General features: G+C 40.9%; 7 protein-coding genes across 9 annotated transcripts in view; 3 read left to right on the plus strand and 4 right to left on the minus strand.

Moving 5' to 3' along the window:
- Positions 503-2,448, plus strand: LOC104701864 (transcription factor TCP22-like). The gene has a single exon (XM_010417620.2). The coding sequence runs from the start codon at positions 990-992 to the stop codon at positions 2,145-2,147; it is 1,158 nt and encodes a 385-aa protein (XP_010415922.1). The 5' UTR covers positions 503-989; the 3' UTR covers positions 2,148-2,448.
- On the minus strand, positions 3,524-4,751 carry LOC104701865. Its single transcript, XM_010417621.2, has 2 exons — positions 4,571-4,751; positions 3,524-3,965 (listed from the first exon to the last, which is right to left on the minus strand). The coding sequence occupies exons 1-2, from the start codon at positions 4,641-4,643 to the stop codon at positions 3,748-3,750; spliced, it is 291 nt and encodes a 96-aa protein (XP_010415923.1). The 5' UTR covers positions 4,644-4,751; the 3' UTR covers positions 3,524-3,747.
- Positions 5,305-11,755, plus strand: LOC104701872. 2 transcript variants are annotated; one of them, XM_010417630.2, is made up of 4 exons: positions 5,305-5,748; positions 5,841-5,893; positions 5,977-6,389; positions 11,699-11,755. In XM_010417630.2, the coding sequence occupies exons 1-3, from the start codon at positions 5,419-5,421 to the stop codon at positions 6,362-6,364; spliced, it is 771 nt and encodes a 256-aa protein (XP_010415932.1). In that variant the 5' UTR covers positions 5,305-5,418; the 3' UTR covers positions 6,365-6,389; positions 11,699-11,755. The 2 variants fall into 2 exon arrangements, with proteins under 2 accessions (XP_010415932.1, XP_010415931.1); XM_010417629.2 differs by lacking the exon at positions 11,699-11,755 and having other exon boundaries at positions 5,977-6,446.
- The window catches only part of LOC104701871, a 17,613-nt gene continuing 11,972 nt past the window's right edge, over positions 6,456-12,096 (minus strand). Inside the window, exons 3-6 of the mRNA XM_010417628.2 lie at positions 7,618-7,790; positions 7,150-7,527; positions 6,995-7,062; positions 6,456-6,905 (exon numbers count right to left, since the gene is read on the minus strand). Of these exons, the coding sequence (XP_010415930.1) occupies positions 6,698-6,905; positions 6,995-7,062; positions 7,150-7,527; positions 7,618-7,790 (827 nt within the window). The 3' untranslated portion in view covers positions 6,456-6,697. The remainder of the gene's footprint in view (positions 6,906-6,994; positions 7,063-7,149; positions 7,528-7,617; positions 7,791-12,096) is intronic.
- On the plus strand, positions 8,339-9,478 carry LOC104701870. Its single transcript, XM_010417627.2, has 3 exons — positions 8,339-8,780; positions 8,873-8,925; positions 9,009-9,478. The coding sequence occupies exons 1-3, from the start codon at positions 8,451-8,453 to the stop codon at positions 9,394-9,396; spliced, it is 771 nt and encodes a 256-aa protein (XP_010415929.1). The 5' UTR covers positions 8,339-8,450; the 3' UTR covers positions 9,397-9,478.
- LOC104701869 lies at positions 9,506-11,678 on the minus strand. The gene is made up of 5 exons (XM_010417626.2): positions 11,200-11,678; positions 10,650-11,108; positions 10,182-10,559; positions 10,027-10,094; positions 9,506-9,937 (listed from the first exon to the last, which is right to left on the minus strand). The coding sequence occupies exons 1-5, from the start codon at positions 11,674-11,676 to the stop codon at positions 9,730-9,732; spliced, it is 1,590 nt and encodes a 529-aa protein (XP_010415928.1). The 5' UTR covers positions 11,677-11,678; the 3' UTR covers positions 9,506-9,729.
- LOC104701868 overlaps positions 11,765-12,096 on the minus strand; it is a 5,329-nt gene continuing 4,997 nt past the window's right edge. Inside the window, exon 6 of one of the 2 annotated variants that reach the window (XM_019227756.1) lies at positions 11,765-12,047. In XM_019227756.1, coding sequence (XP_019083301.1) covers positions 12,007-12,047 — 41 coding nt within the window. In that variant the 3' untranslated portion in view covers positions 11,765-12,006. The remainder of the gene's footprint in view (positions 12,048-12,096) is intronic. The other variant, XM_010417625.2, reaches the window with a different exon arrangement.

The raw sequence follows: 12,096 nt of genomic DNA on the forward strand, positions 1-12,096 counted from the left end.
ACATGAATCACCGCTCACCAGTAACGTCTTTATCGACAAAAATAAAACAATCCCTTTTAAAAAATGGTGAGTGGATCAGTATTAGCAACCACCAAGATATAATCAACTATAATAACATTGATTGATCTTCTTCTTCTTTTTTTTTCACTAAAATAATTATTAACCTAAATTAGGTGCATATAATTTCTTTGACTCTATAGTCTATATAATCTATGCTATATATACAACGTGGTTTGTATAATTTCAAATGTAAAATAACCAAAATTGAAAATTGGATCTCTCTCCTTCGCGTTTACACCACAAGTGCTAAACTAAAAGTAAACATCACGTAGTATTCTTTATCAAAACAATCTACACCTAAATTAAAGAGTTAAAACTACCACATAATTTGTGTGTAACATCTATCATTCAAAATCCAAAAGATCATAATAAAACCTATATATATTAGTTTAAGAGTGTTCCATTACAGATGAAATGGACGATTTAGCTCGTTTTAAGAGTGTGTTCCATTTAAATAATTATTTATTTCAACATAATTAAGAAAGTTAACCATTGGCAAAAGCAGTGTTAATAGCAGAGAGAGACAGAAGAAACAAGAACAGAACAGTGTGTGTAAGCAAAGGAGAGAGAGGAAACAAATAAGTCAATAAAGGTTGAAAAAAAGAAAGAGAGAATAGGATTAGTTTTGCTCCTCCTCCTCCTCCTCCTCCTCCTCCTCCTCCTCACTCTGCAATCACACCAATTCATATCCACTTGTTTTTATCCTTCTCTTTCTCTCTCTCTCTCTCTCTCTCTACTCAACTCAATCATTCTCTCTTCTCTCTCTCTTTCTTTTAGTAAAGCAAGCACACAGCTTTCCTCTCTTAGTCTAGTCTCTAGATCTCTCCTTCCACAGTCACTTGCTTCTGATTCGATGTCAAGACTCGGAATTTACATGGGTTTTGTCTAAAGATCGTTTTTTTTTTTTTTAAAAAGGGTTCTTGGAGAAGATGGAGCTCCACACGAATCAGAATTCCGGTGTTTCGGACTCGACCCTTCAGCTTAATTCCGGTGATAAACACTCGATTCCTTTCGTCGGAGCTATGTCAACGACGACGAGTTCCACCTCTAATTCAACTAGCACAAGCTCAGGAACCGCTCTCGCCGTTGTTAAACCCGCCGCCAAAAAGCCTTCTAAAGATCGGCACACTAAAGTCGACGGCCGTGGACGGCGAATCCGTATGCCGGCGATGTGCGCCGCTAGAGTTTTCCAGTTGACGAGAGAGTTAGGTCATAAATCCGATGGTGAAACCATCGAGTGGCTTCTCCAACAAGCCGAGCCAGCTATCATCGCTTCAACGGGTACCGGTACGATTCCGGCGAATTTCTCGACGCTTAACGCTTCTTTGCGCGGTGGTGGCTCTACCCTCTTCGCTCAGCCGTCAAAGTCTGCTTCTTCGCCACTCTCCTCGTTTCATACCACCGGAATGTCTCTGTATGAGGATAGTAACGGTACTAACAACGGATCATCATCGGTTGATCCTTCTAGGAAGTTGCTTAATTCAGCAGCAGCCGCTCAGAACGCGGCGGCTGTTTTCGGGTTTCATCATCAGATGTATCCGCCGATCATGTCGACGGAGAGAGCTCCGAGTAATTTAGTGAAGTCTTATAGAGAAGATTACTTCAAGGAGCCGAGTGGTTCTGGAGCTGAACCAAGTGGGAGTTCTCAGAAACAAGGTCAGTTTCAGGATCAAGAATTAGGTCAGGGGGGTCGTGCTGCTGCGACGGCTAATGTGGTGCCGCAACCTATGTGGGCGGTTGCGCCTGGGACTACTAATGGAGGAAGTGCGTTCTGGATGCTTCCGATGAGTGGTTCGGGTGGGAGGGAGCAGATGCAGCAGCAGCCTGGTCACCAGATGTGGGCGTTTAATCCAGGGAATTATCCGGCTGGGTCAGGACGAGTTGTAACTGCACCAATGGGGTCAATGATGTTGGGAGGTCAACAGCTAGGATTAGGAGTGGCGGAGAGCAACATGGCGGCTGCAATGCGTGGTGGTAGTAGAGGCGATGGTTTGGCCATGACTCTGGATCAACATCAGCATCAGCATCAGCATCAAGAGCCGAACCAAACTCAAGCTAGTGAAAATGGTGGTGATGATAAAAAGTGATAAGACCACCTCATGGGTCATTCTGATGATCGACCACACTCGCGTTTTAAAGATTCGCGATCTGCGGTTTTGTGGTTAGCAACTCCAGTCTTAAAACATGTTTTGGCAGTTGAATGCTACCATGCCTGAATGACAAAGATGTGGTTTCTAAGCTTTTGAACATATTTGTTACATCATTTGTGGGGTTTTTTTTTGTGTGTGTGTGTTTGTGGATTTCATCTTTTCTTTTGATTGTGAGCTTTTGATTAATAGATATGTGAATATGTTGATCTTTCTTGAATTTTGGGAGATCTTTCTACGATTCATATGGATCAAAAGCAGAGTTTGAGAATTCAGAAGCTGAGATCAACAGCGTCATGAGGGACTCAAACCAGATGCCTATTTCCTTTGTTGAAAGACAACTGCAAAGAAAGGAACCCAAGACTAATGCTGAAAGCTGTGAAGAGCCCTAGAGATTATATGGTAAGCAGAAGCAAAGTATCGGGTAGTTGCTGATGCGACTTTGGTGCTTCGTTGGCTTCTCAAAACCTTGATGTCAAATCAATTACTCAACCAGTTCTTTGTTGTGATAATTTTGCATTGGACTATCACTAATACATGAGCTAATACAGTTCGCGTGTCAGGCTGTCAGCATGCTGATGCTCTAACGAAACCAATGATGTTGTTACTTGAAGCACACTCTTCCAAGGAATACAAATATACATCTTCCTTTACACTCCGTTTACCCTTGGTATGCGAAATTGGTGTGGGCTTTGTCTCACTGGTCTTGTTTTATTCGAATCACTAACTCCATCATCTCTGAGAAATTAGAATCACTAAACCAATTTTAAATTTCCAGCAGCCGTAAATTCCCAAAAACCAATTTTGAACAATTTGCACTGACGAAGCGGCTAAATATTTGAAGTTTAGTACTTTGTCAATGTTCCAAAGTGACCCCAAATTTTGACAAATTTGCACTGAAGAAGCGGCGAAAATCTCGTGTCTCTTTCACCGGAACCCCAATATCAATCACCGACCAGGCGAGTTCAAGGGAAAATTATAAGATGAGATGACATATAAGAAGAAAAAGCCATCGACTTTGGAAAACAGAAATCTTAAGGTAAAGAAGAAAGAGATAATGAAAACGCTTCGTCCTCAAGTTCTTCATCTTCTGCTTTTCATCCTGCATTTCTAATTCTACTGTCGTGAGTGGCTCATAGAATGCGAAACCCTAATTCCACTTGGGGAACAACAAGCCGAAGCCTTGGCCCTTCTTCCTCTGGGAATATCTCCCTTCTATCACATCTGGTTATGCTCTTTCGATGCGTCTTTCTTGGCGTTTCCGAGATTTTTCTACGATTGACACAAAACTATTCTAACATAATTTCCAATTCCAAAAGAAGTAAGAAAAAAATATTCATATGGGATTATCATTATTGCAGTATTGAACTGCCAGCAAAAGGAGGAAGAATTAGGGGGAAAACAAACACTTTACCATAACAATAAGACTTGTAGCTAAGATCCAAAGGGAGAAACAAGAAACTCTCTTGCAAAAGCAGAGTTTTGAGGAATCATACAAATTATTCAAGCTGGGGAACACACAAAAGTGTCCTGAGTGACTTCAACCAGAGGCGGTCTTCCTCTGCTGGAAAACGACAGCAAAGATAGGAACCCCAACACCGATGCTGAAAGCAGTGAAGACACCGAGAGACATCTTGAGAGCTTGGAACTTCATGCGGTCCAAATTGTACATGTGTTTAGCGTGGAGGTAGTATGGCTCATCGTGACCATGCCCTCCGCTCATCTTCTTAACTCCAGTCGAGTGGAAGCTTCTGCTCACTGTTGATAGTGATAACAAAGAAACATTCAGCAAGTTTTTGAAATGTACCAATCATCAGACACTTAAGGGTCATCTTATATATCTCATTCAATTTCATGAAATACATCAAAACAAGCTGATCCTAGTACTAGTAGAGCCTTGCTGCTACGATACATAACTAAAGCATGAACATGAAAATCTCGTAACTGCATAATAATGGAGTCTTTAACCGATTAAACAAACCTATATCAAAGCATGAACATGAAAATTTCAGAAGCAAATTGAGCACTTTGCATAGGTTCATCTATAGCACATGTTAAACACCCTAATAGACATTTGTAGATTTCATTGATAACAATTTCACAGCCTTTTCATAACCATCGAGCAGAGATGCGTTTCAAACAAAAATTTGAATTCCAAAACTTAAAACGCTTGAGAAATCGAACGAAGAATCACATCGGGAACATGGAAATCTCAATCCTTACAATGAAAAAGAAGCTATACCAAAATCAATCAGAGTTTTCAATTTCTGAGAAATCAAAACAAAACCCTAGACTATATAAAAGGGGAAAAAAAAAAAGAAATGAGAAACCAATCAAGCAGATGTTATTTATTGAGTACTGACCAGATCTGGAGACTGATGCTTCGGAAGAAGCAATGATCTTAGAGACAGATCTGATGCTGGTGCTCAACGCCATGATCAGAACTAATCGAGAAACTGCAACAACAAAAAAAAGATGAACGAGACGACTTCTCTGAAACTTTTACGGCGAATCTATTTGGAGAGGAGAGACTGAGAAAATGGGATGATGATAGTATTCACACGTGCCAACGACATCTTCTTTTAGGCCCGGCCCAGTTTCTCTTACACAAGGCCTCTTTTGCTTTAAAAAATTATTTCACATTTCAATAATTTATTTCCTTACATTATAAAGGCCTCTTTGTTCAAGGACTTAGATTTCAGTTTTTGGTGACTTTGCTTTTTAGATTTGTGTTTTGGTGTTTGCTTTTAATATGCATCCATTTTTTTTTTGGGTTTCTTTTCTTCTTTAGACTAAAGATCTTAGGGACATTCAGTAGTCCATCGTCTAATGACTGCGAGGACATCATGTTGGCCGTCGCCTCTTATAGTTTTAACTTCTAACTTTTTATCTGTGTTCAATAATAAAATTTAGATGAAAAAAAAAAATAAATCATACGAAGTCAAAATTTAAAAATTCTAGACAAACTCTCTTAAGTGTAGGGTTATAGGAGCTCCACGTGGCGCAAAATAGAATCTGAAATAATTCATCTACTCGATGGTCCTCAGCTAGAGATGATGATTCTTATTTCTTAACCACAAAAGAACCAGACGATGGAAGCAACCAAGAAGCGTATCTTATCTTCTACAGTTCATATTAAAAACGCACGAAAGTGAAACCAATAAAGATTCTTTTAAAAAAAAAACATAATAATAATGCTAGAAAAATAAACATGGCTCACTTGCAACAGAGCCTCTACTCCGCCGCTAGGCGAGAGTTTTCTTATCCGGGAAGGTCCGGTCAGGGAAAAGATCAAGAGAAGCTGACTTGGAGCCGTTTTCCTGTGAAAGTACGGTGCGCATCAACCGAGTCTTTAACGAGTTTGACTCATGATCATGCGGCTGAGACAGAGTTAAAGTATCTGGTGAGTCAGCACGGGTGGGACGTGAGGAGATTGAATACAGACGACGAGGATGAGATCAGGAGAGTGTCTCTTGTTCAAGCCGACGCTTTCCACATCCCTCTAGCTCTTTTCAATGATTTCTTCTTTCTGTTTTTTCAGGTTTGTTTAGCATAATTCTCTAAATCTGTAGTTAAGCTTCAATATTAATTTTGATATATGTATGAGGATTTTGCTAATTTTGATATTTGCAGGCAGAGGTACTCTCAGCACTTCTTTACAAACTAAAGAATTCACCATCTGACAGGTAAAAAACAAATGACAAACCTCATTTCCTTCAATACTTGTATAATATCAAAACGTTAGTAAAGTTGTAAGAAAATGCGACAGATATGCATGTCTTGTGGCGGAGCAAACGAGCGAAGCTGAAACTTCGTCGAGCACTAGTGTTGTCGGTGTAGTTGACGTCACAGCTCAGAATGAAAGTTCAGTGCTTTGTCATTTCCCCGGTGTTGAAGAATATCTTTACGTCTCGGGGTTAGCCGTCTCAAAAGCTCAAAGGAGAAAGAAGATGGCAAGTACATTGTTAAAGGCATGTGATGTTTTGTGTTATTTGTGGGGTTTCAAGCTACTTGCTCTAAGAGCTTATGAAGACGACGCAGCTGCTAGAAATCTCTACTCAAACGCTGGTTATGACGTAGTTGCTACTGATCCCTTGTGGACCTCTACTTGGATCGGCAGAAAACGCCGCGTTCTTATGACTAAACGCTTTTCTTAGACTGTTTTCTTCGTGTATATTTTACATTAGCCTTGCACATTGCATTGACAATAATAAGCACACTACCATCGAATTGGATACAGAGTACATGTGCAACCAAACTGAAAACTGAAATTGAAGAGGACCATCAAGATACCTAGCAAATTATCCAGACGTCAAACTTTTCTACAAAAGGGTTAAAACTAGCAACACGACCATGTTTCGTTACTACATCTAAGTGGACAAAAGCTGCAGATAACGTTTCTTCCTAAAAGATGTGAAAGCCGACCAAACCTATTGACATTCGAGAACCTGACATGCTCCTTAGAGCGAACAGAAAACAGAGTCAGTGAATCACGTGGACGGTCTGGTGAAGAGTGACATCCCCTTTAGATCTAGAGGCGGGAGTCCCGGGACATGATTTCCTTCAGGTCCCATCCAGAGACCTCCATTGTGATGAGGAGGCAGCAGTACTGGCGACTGACTGTTGTTGCTCTTCTCTGTTGATGTTTCTTGCTTCTTCTTCACAAATTCAAAGAACTCAGCAACCTGGCGTGCGTACCTTTTAATAAAAGAAAAAACGTCTGTTAGAAGATTTAGGATTCTTCAATTAAGTTATGGTGACATTACAGTAGTGTAAGAAGAACTTACTGTGCCTTTGCCTCTATATCTAGACTGAAGTCAATATTGGGTTCACAGTCCAAAACCAGAGCAGGGACCTGTTGAAACCAAATAAACCAGTCTAAGCAAAAATCCATCTCTAGACTCCTAGCACAAACATAAAAAAATAAGGTAGCTTTACTTACTTTCTGGATACTAGAATGCATATGATTCCCTTCCAAGTAAAAGACGCGGTCTTTTATATCAGGATGCAGAGAGCTGTCCATGTGTAAAGACGGTTTACTAACAGACAACACACCATGGTTTCCGCTCTCAAACGGGAGAAGCCAGCTCTCATGTTTCTCGTGCAAATCTTGGAGGTACTTCAACGAGACTCCACCTTCTTCAGTTCGTTTCCTGAGCATCATCCGCTTGTGGCAAGTGTCTGGACTCGCCCTCAAGTATATAAACCCATCAGGAACAAGTCCAGGTAAACAAGAGACAACCGGATCAAACCACGAATCATAGATGCTGATCTCCATCTCGTTCATCCACTTAGCTTCATGAACCGCACGCACAAACACCTGAAGAATGTCACGTTCCACAAAATATAAAGTTTGCAATCACACATTCCAAAACTATCAATTTTTTAAAACATTTGCTTTCAAAGTTACCATTCTGTCACTGAAGACACTCCTTTCCATCAGCCTGAGAGGTTTCACCCCAGAAGCAGACTCTTTCTCCTGCATTAGCCGAGTGACGAACACATAGTTCTGGAAAGTATAAGCATACCTCTGAGGCTCAGAGTAGAAAGCATCCAAGATATTGAAATGGTCAGGTCCAACATCTTGCCACTTAGCAACTGGCTCAGGAACAATCNAGGCCCGGCCCAGTTTCTCTTACACAAGGCCTCTTTTGCTTTAAAAAATTATTTCACATTTCAATAATTTATTTCCTTACATTATAAAGGCCTCTTTGTTCAAGGACTTAGATTTCAGTTTTTGGTGACTTTGCTTTTTAGATTTGTGTTTTGGTGTTTGCTTTTAATATGCATCCATTTTTTTTTTGGGTTTCTTTTCTTCTTTAGACTAAAGATCTTAGGGACATTCAGTAGTCCATCGTCTAATGACTGCGAGGACATCATGTTGGCCGTCGCCTCTTATAGTTTTAACTTCTAACTTTTTATCTGTGTTCAATAATAAAATTTAGATGAAAAAAAAAAATAAATCATACGAAGTCAAAATTTAAAAATTCTAGACAAACTCTCTTAAGTGTAGGGTTATAGGAGCTCCACGTGGCGCAAAATAGAATCTGAAATAATTCATCTACTCGATGGTCCTCAGCTAGAGATGATGATTCTTATTTCTTAACCACAAAAGAACCAGACGATGGAAGCAACCAAGAAGCGTATCTTATCTTCTACAGTTCATATTAAAAACGCACGAAAGTGAAACCAATAAAGATTCTTTTAAAAAAAAAACATAATAATAATGCTAGAAAAATAAACATGGCTCACTTGCAACAGAGCCTCTACTCCGCCGCTAGGCGAGAGTTTTCTTATCCGGGAAGGTCCGGTCAGGGAAAAGATCAAGAGAAGCTGACTTGGAGCCGTTTTCCTGTGAAAGTACGGTGCGCATCAACCGAGTCTTTAACGAGTTTGACTCATGATCATGCGGCTGAGACAGAGTTAAAGTATCTGGTGAGTCAGCACGGGTGGGACGTGAGGAGATTGAATACAGACGACGAGGATGAGATCAGGAGAGTGTCTCTTGTTCAAGCCGACGCTTTCCACATCCCTCTAGCTCTTTTCAATGATTTCTTCTTTCTGTTTTTTCAGGTTTGTTTAGCATAATTCTCTAAATCTGTAGTTAAGCTTCAATATTAATTTTGATATATGTATGAGGATTTTGCTAATTTTGATATTTGCAGGCAGAGGTACTCTCAGCACTTCTTTACAAACTAAAGAATTCACCATCTGACAGGTAAAAAACAAATGACAAACCTCATTTCCTTCAATACTTGTATAATATCAAAACGTTAGTAAAGTTGTAAGAAAATGCGACAGATATGCATGTCTTGTGGCGGAGCAAACGAGCGAAGCTGAAACTTCGTCGAGCACTAGTGTTGTCGGTGTAGTTGACGTCACAGCTCAGAATGAAAGTTCAGTGCTTTGTCATTTCCCCGGTGTTGAAGAATATCTTTACGTCTCGGGGTTAGCCGTCTCAAAAGCTCAAAGGAGAAAGAAGATGGCAAGTACATTGTTAAAGGCATGTGATGTTTTGTGTTATTTGTGGGGTTTCAAGCTACTTGCTCTAAGAGCTTATGAAGACGACGCAGCTGCTAGAAATCTCTACTCAAACGCTGGTTATGACGTAGTTGCTACTGATCCCTTGTGGACCTCTACTTGGATCGGCAGAAAACGCCGCGTTCTTATGACTAAACGCTTTTCTTAGACTGTTTTCTTCGTGTATATTTTACATTAGCCTTGCACATTGCATTGACAATAATAAGCACACTACCATCGAATTGGATACAGAGTACATGTGCAACCAAACTGAAAACTGAAATTGAAGAGGACCATCAAGATACCTAGCAAATTATCCAGACGTCAAACTTTTCTACAAAAGGGTTAAAACTAGCAACACGACCATGTTTCGTTACTACATCTAAGTGGACAAAAGCTGCAGATAACGTTTCTTCCTAAAAGATGTGAAAGCCGACCAAACCTATTGACATTCGAGAACCTGACATGCTCCTTAGAGCGAACAGAAAACAGAGTCAGTGAATCACGTGGACGGTCTGGTGAAGAGTGACATCCCCTTTAGATCTAGAGGCGGGAGTCCCGGGACATGATTTCCTTCAGGTCCCATCCAGAGACCTCCATTGTGATGAGGAGGCAGCAGTACTGGCGACTGACTGTTGTTGCTCTTCTCTGTTGATGTTTCTTGCTTCTTCTTCACAAATTCAAAGAACTCAGCAACCTGGCGTGCGTACCTTTTAATAAAAGAAAAAACGTCTGTTAGAAGATTTAGGATTCTTCAATTAAGTTATGGTGACATTACAGTAGTGTAAGAAGAACTTACTGTGCCTTTGCCTCTATATCTAGACTGAAGTCAATATTGGGTTCACAGTCCAAAACCAGAGCAGGGACCTGTTGAAACCAAATAAACCAGTCTAAGCAAAAATCCATCTCTAGACTCCTAGCACAAACATAAAAAAATAAGGTAGCTTTACTTACTTTCTGGATACTAGAATGCATATGATTCCCTTCCAAGTAAAAGACGCGGTCTTTTATATCAGGATGCAGAGAGCTGTCCATGTGTAAAGACGGTTTACTAACAGACAACACACCATGGTTTCCGCTCTCAAACGGGAGAAGCCAGCTCTCATGTTTCTCGTGCAAATCTTGGAGGTACTTCAACGAGACTCCACCTTCTTCAGTTCGTTTCCTGAGCATCATCCGCTTGTGGCAAGTGTCTGGACTCGCCCTCAAGTATATAAACCCATCAGGAACAAGTCCAGGTAAACAAGAGACAACCGGATCAAACCACGAATCATAGATGCTGATCTCCATCTCGTTCATCCACTTAGCTTCATGAACCGCACGCACAAACACCTGAAGAATGTCACGTTCCACAAAATATAAAGTTTGCAATCACACATTCCAAAACTATCAATTTTTTAAAACATTTGCTTTCAAAGTTACCATTCTGTCACTGAAGACACTCCTTTCCATCAGCCTGAGAGGTTTCACCCCAGAAGCAGACTCTTTCTCCTGCATTAGCCGAGTGACGAACACATAGTTCTGGAAAGTATAAGCATACCTCTGAGGCTCAGAGTAGAAAGCATCCAAGATATTGAAATGGTCAGGTCCAACATCTTGCCACTTAGCAACTGGCTCAGGAACAATCTCAACGAGGTCTTGTAACTCCACCGTCTCATTGGCTATTCTCTGAAGAAAAGTTGATTTACCGACACTAATGTTCCCTTCAACACAAAACGTCAAACGTTTCTTTGCATTCAGATTAGGTTCAGGGCCAGAATCCTTTAGCTCATCATCCACACTCTCTTTGATAAACGTTGTTATACTCTCCGCATGGTTCCTATGTATAATCCCAACAGAGCTCCTAAGATAATCAACCATCTTCTGACTCGCTTTCCAGAACTGAGATTACAAATCAATCAAAGAATGAAACTTTCAATTATTATCTCAAAAACCCACACAAGTTGCAAAATTGAAGTTTTCTCAAAAATACCTTATCTTTATAAAGCTTCTTGAGCTCAGCAACATCTCCAATCCCATTATCAACAAGCTTCCTCTGATTCCTTAAACCCACTCCAGGAATCTTCAGCAAATCTGGGTTACCGATAAAGTCACCACTTCCACTAGAACTCCGACTTCTACGGCTCATCCTCACAGGCTTTTCATCTTTCTCCTCTTCATCTTCTCCGTCAGACTCTTCCTCGCTCTCCACCACCGCGTCAGCAGTAGCATTAACCGTGCTTAAGCCACCGTTAGACTCCGAGCGAAAAAACGCACGCCACGTCCCGGTCCGACCGATCCAAGCCCGGTTCGTACTAGGGGTTCGACCGTCGATTGAACACCGGCAAGCCCGGTAACCAGCTGTTGAGAACCGTACCGACGCCGGTGCTGCTGGTCTATGAACACTCCTCTGTAGATAAGCAGAGAAGCCAACACCGCCTGAAGAAATAGAAGCCGTCTTCGTCGGCATAGCGGAAGNGTGTATATTTTACATTAGCCTTGCACATTGCATTGACAATAATAAGCACACTACCATCGAATTGGATACAGAGTACATGTGCAACCAAACTGAAAACTGAAATTGAAGAGGACCATCAAGATACCTAGCAAATTATCCAGACGTCAAACTTTTCTACAAAAGGGTTAAAACTAGCAACACGACCATGTTTCGTTACTACATCTAAGTGGACAAAAGCTGCAGATAACGTTTCTTCCTAAAAGATGTGAAAGCCGACCAAACCTATTGACATTCGAGAACCTGACATGCTCCTTAGAGCGAACAGAAAACAGAGTCAGTGAATCACGTGGACGGTCTGGTGAAGAGTGACATCCCCTTTAGATCTAGAGGCGGGAGTCCCGGGACATGATTTCCTTCAGGTCCCATCCAGAG

The sequence above is a fragment of the Camelina sativa genome, chromosome 7 (genome assembly GCF_000633955.1).
Source record: "Camelina sativa cultivar DH55 chromosome 7, Cs, whole genome shotgun sequence".
NCBI classification, from domain to species: domain Eukaryota; kingdom Viridiplantae; phylum Streptophyta; class Magnoliopsida; order Brassicales; family Brassicaceae; genus Camelina; species Camelina sativa.

Excerpts from the sequence above, each read along its gene's own strand:
- LOC104701872 (XM_010417630.2), top strand. The coding sequence starts at position 5,419 with ATGGCTCACTTGCAACAGAGCCTCTACTCCGCCGCTAGGCGAGAGTTT. Across the intron at positions 5,749-5,840 it reads TCTTCTTTCTGTTTTTTCAG|GCAGAGGTACTCTCAGCACT; the intron begins GTTTGTTTAGCA and ends TGATATTTGCAG. Across the intron at positions 5,894-5,976 it reads AAGAATTCACCATCTGACAG|ATATGCATGTCTTGTGGCGG; the intron begins GTAAAAAACAAA and ends AAAATGCGACAG.
- LOC104701870 (XM_010417627.2), top strand. The coding sequence starts at position 8,451 with ATGGCTCACTTGCAACAGAGCCTCTACTCCGCCGCTAGGCGAGAGTTT. Across the intron at positions 8,781-8,872 it reads TCTTCTTTCTGTTTTTTCAG|GCAGAGGTACTCTCAGCACT; the intron begins GTTTGTTTAGCA and ends TGATATTTGCAG. Across the intron at positions 8,926-9,008 it reads AAGAATTCACCATCTGACAG|ATATGCATGTCTTGTGGCGG; the intron begins GTAAAAAACAAA and ends AAAATGCGACAG.
- LOC104701869 (XM_010417626.2), bottom strand. The coding sequence starts at position 11,676 with ATGCCGACGAAGACGGCTTCTATTTCTTCAGGCGGTGTTGGCTTCTCT. Across the intron at positions 11,109-11,199 it reads AGAAGCTTTATAAAGATAAG|TTCTGGAAAGCGAGTCAGAA; the intron begins GTATTTTTGAGA and ends TTGTAATCTCAG. Across the intron at positions 9,938-10,026 it reads GATATAGAGGCAAAGGCACA|GTACGCACGCCAGGTTGCTG; the intron begins GTAAGTTCTTCT and ends TTTTATTAAAAG.
- LOC104701864 (XM_010417620.2), top strand. The coding sequence starts at position 990 with ATGGAGCTCCACACGAATCAGAATTCCGGTGTTTCGGACTCGACCCTT.
- LOC104701865 (XM_010417621.2), bottom strand. The coding sequence starts at position 4,643 with ATGGCGTTGAGCACCAGCATCAGATCTGTCTCTAAGATCATTGCTTCT. Across the intron at positions 3,966-4,570 it reads AGCATCAGTCTCCAGATCTG|TGAGCAGAAGCTTCCACTCG; the intron begins GTCAGTACTCAA and ends CACTATCAACAG.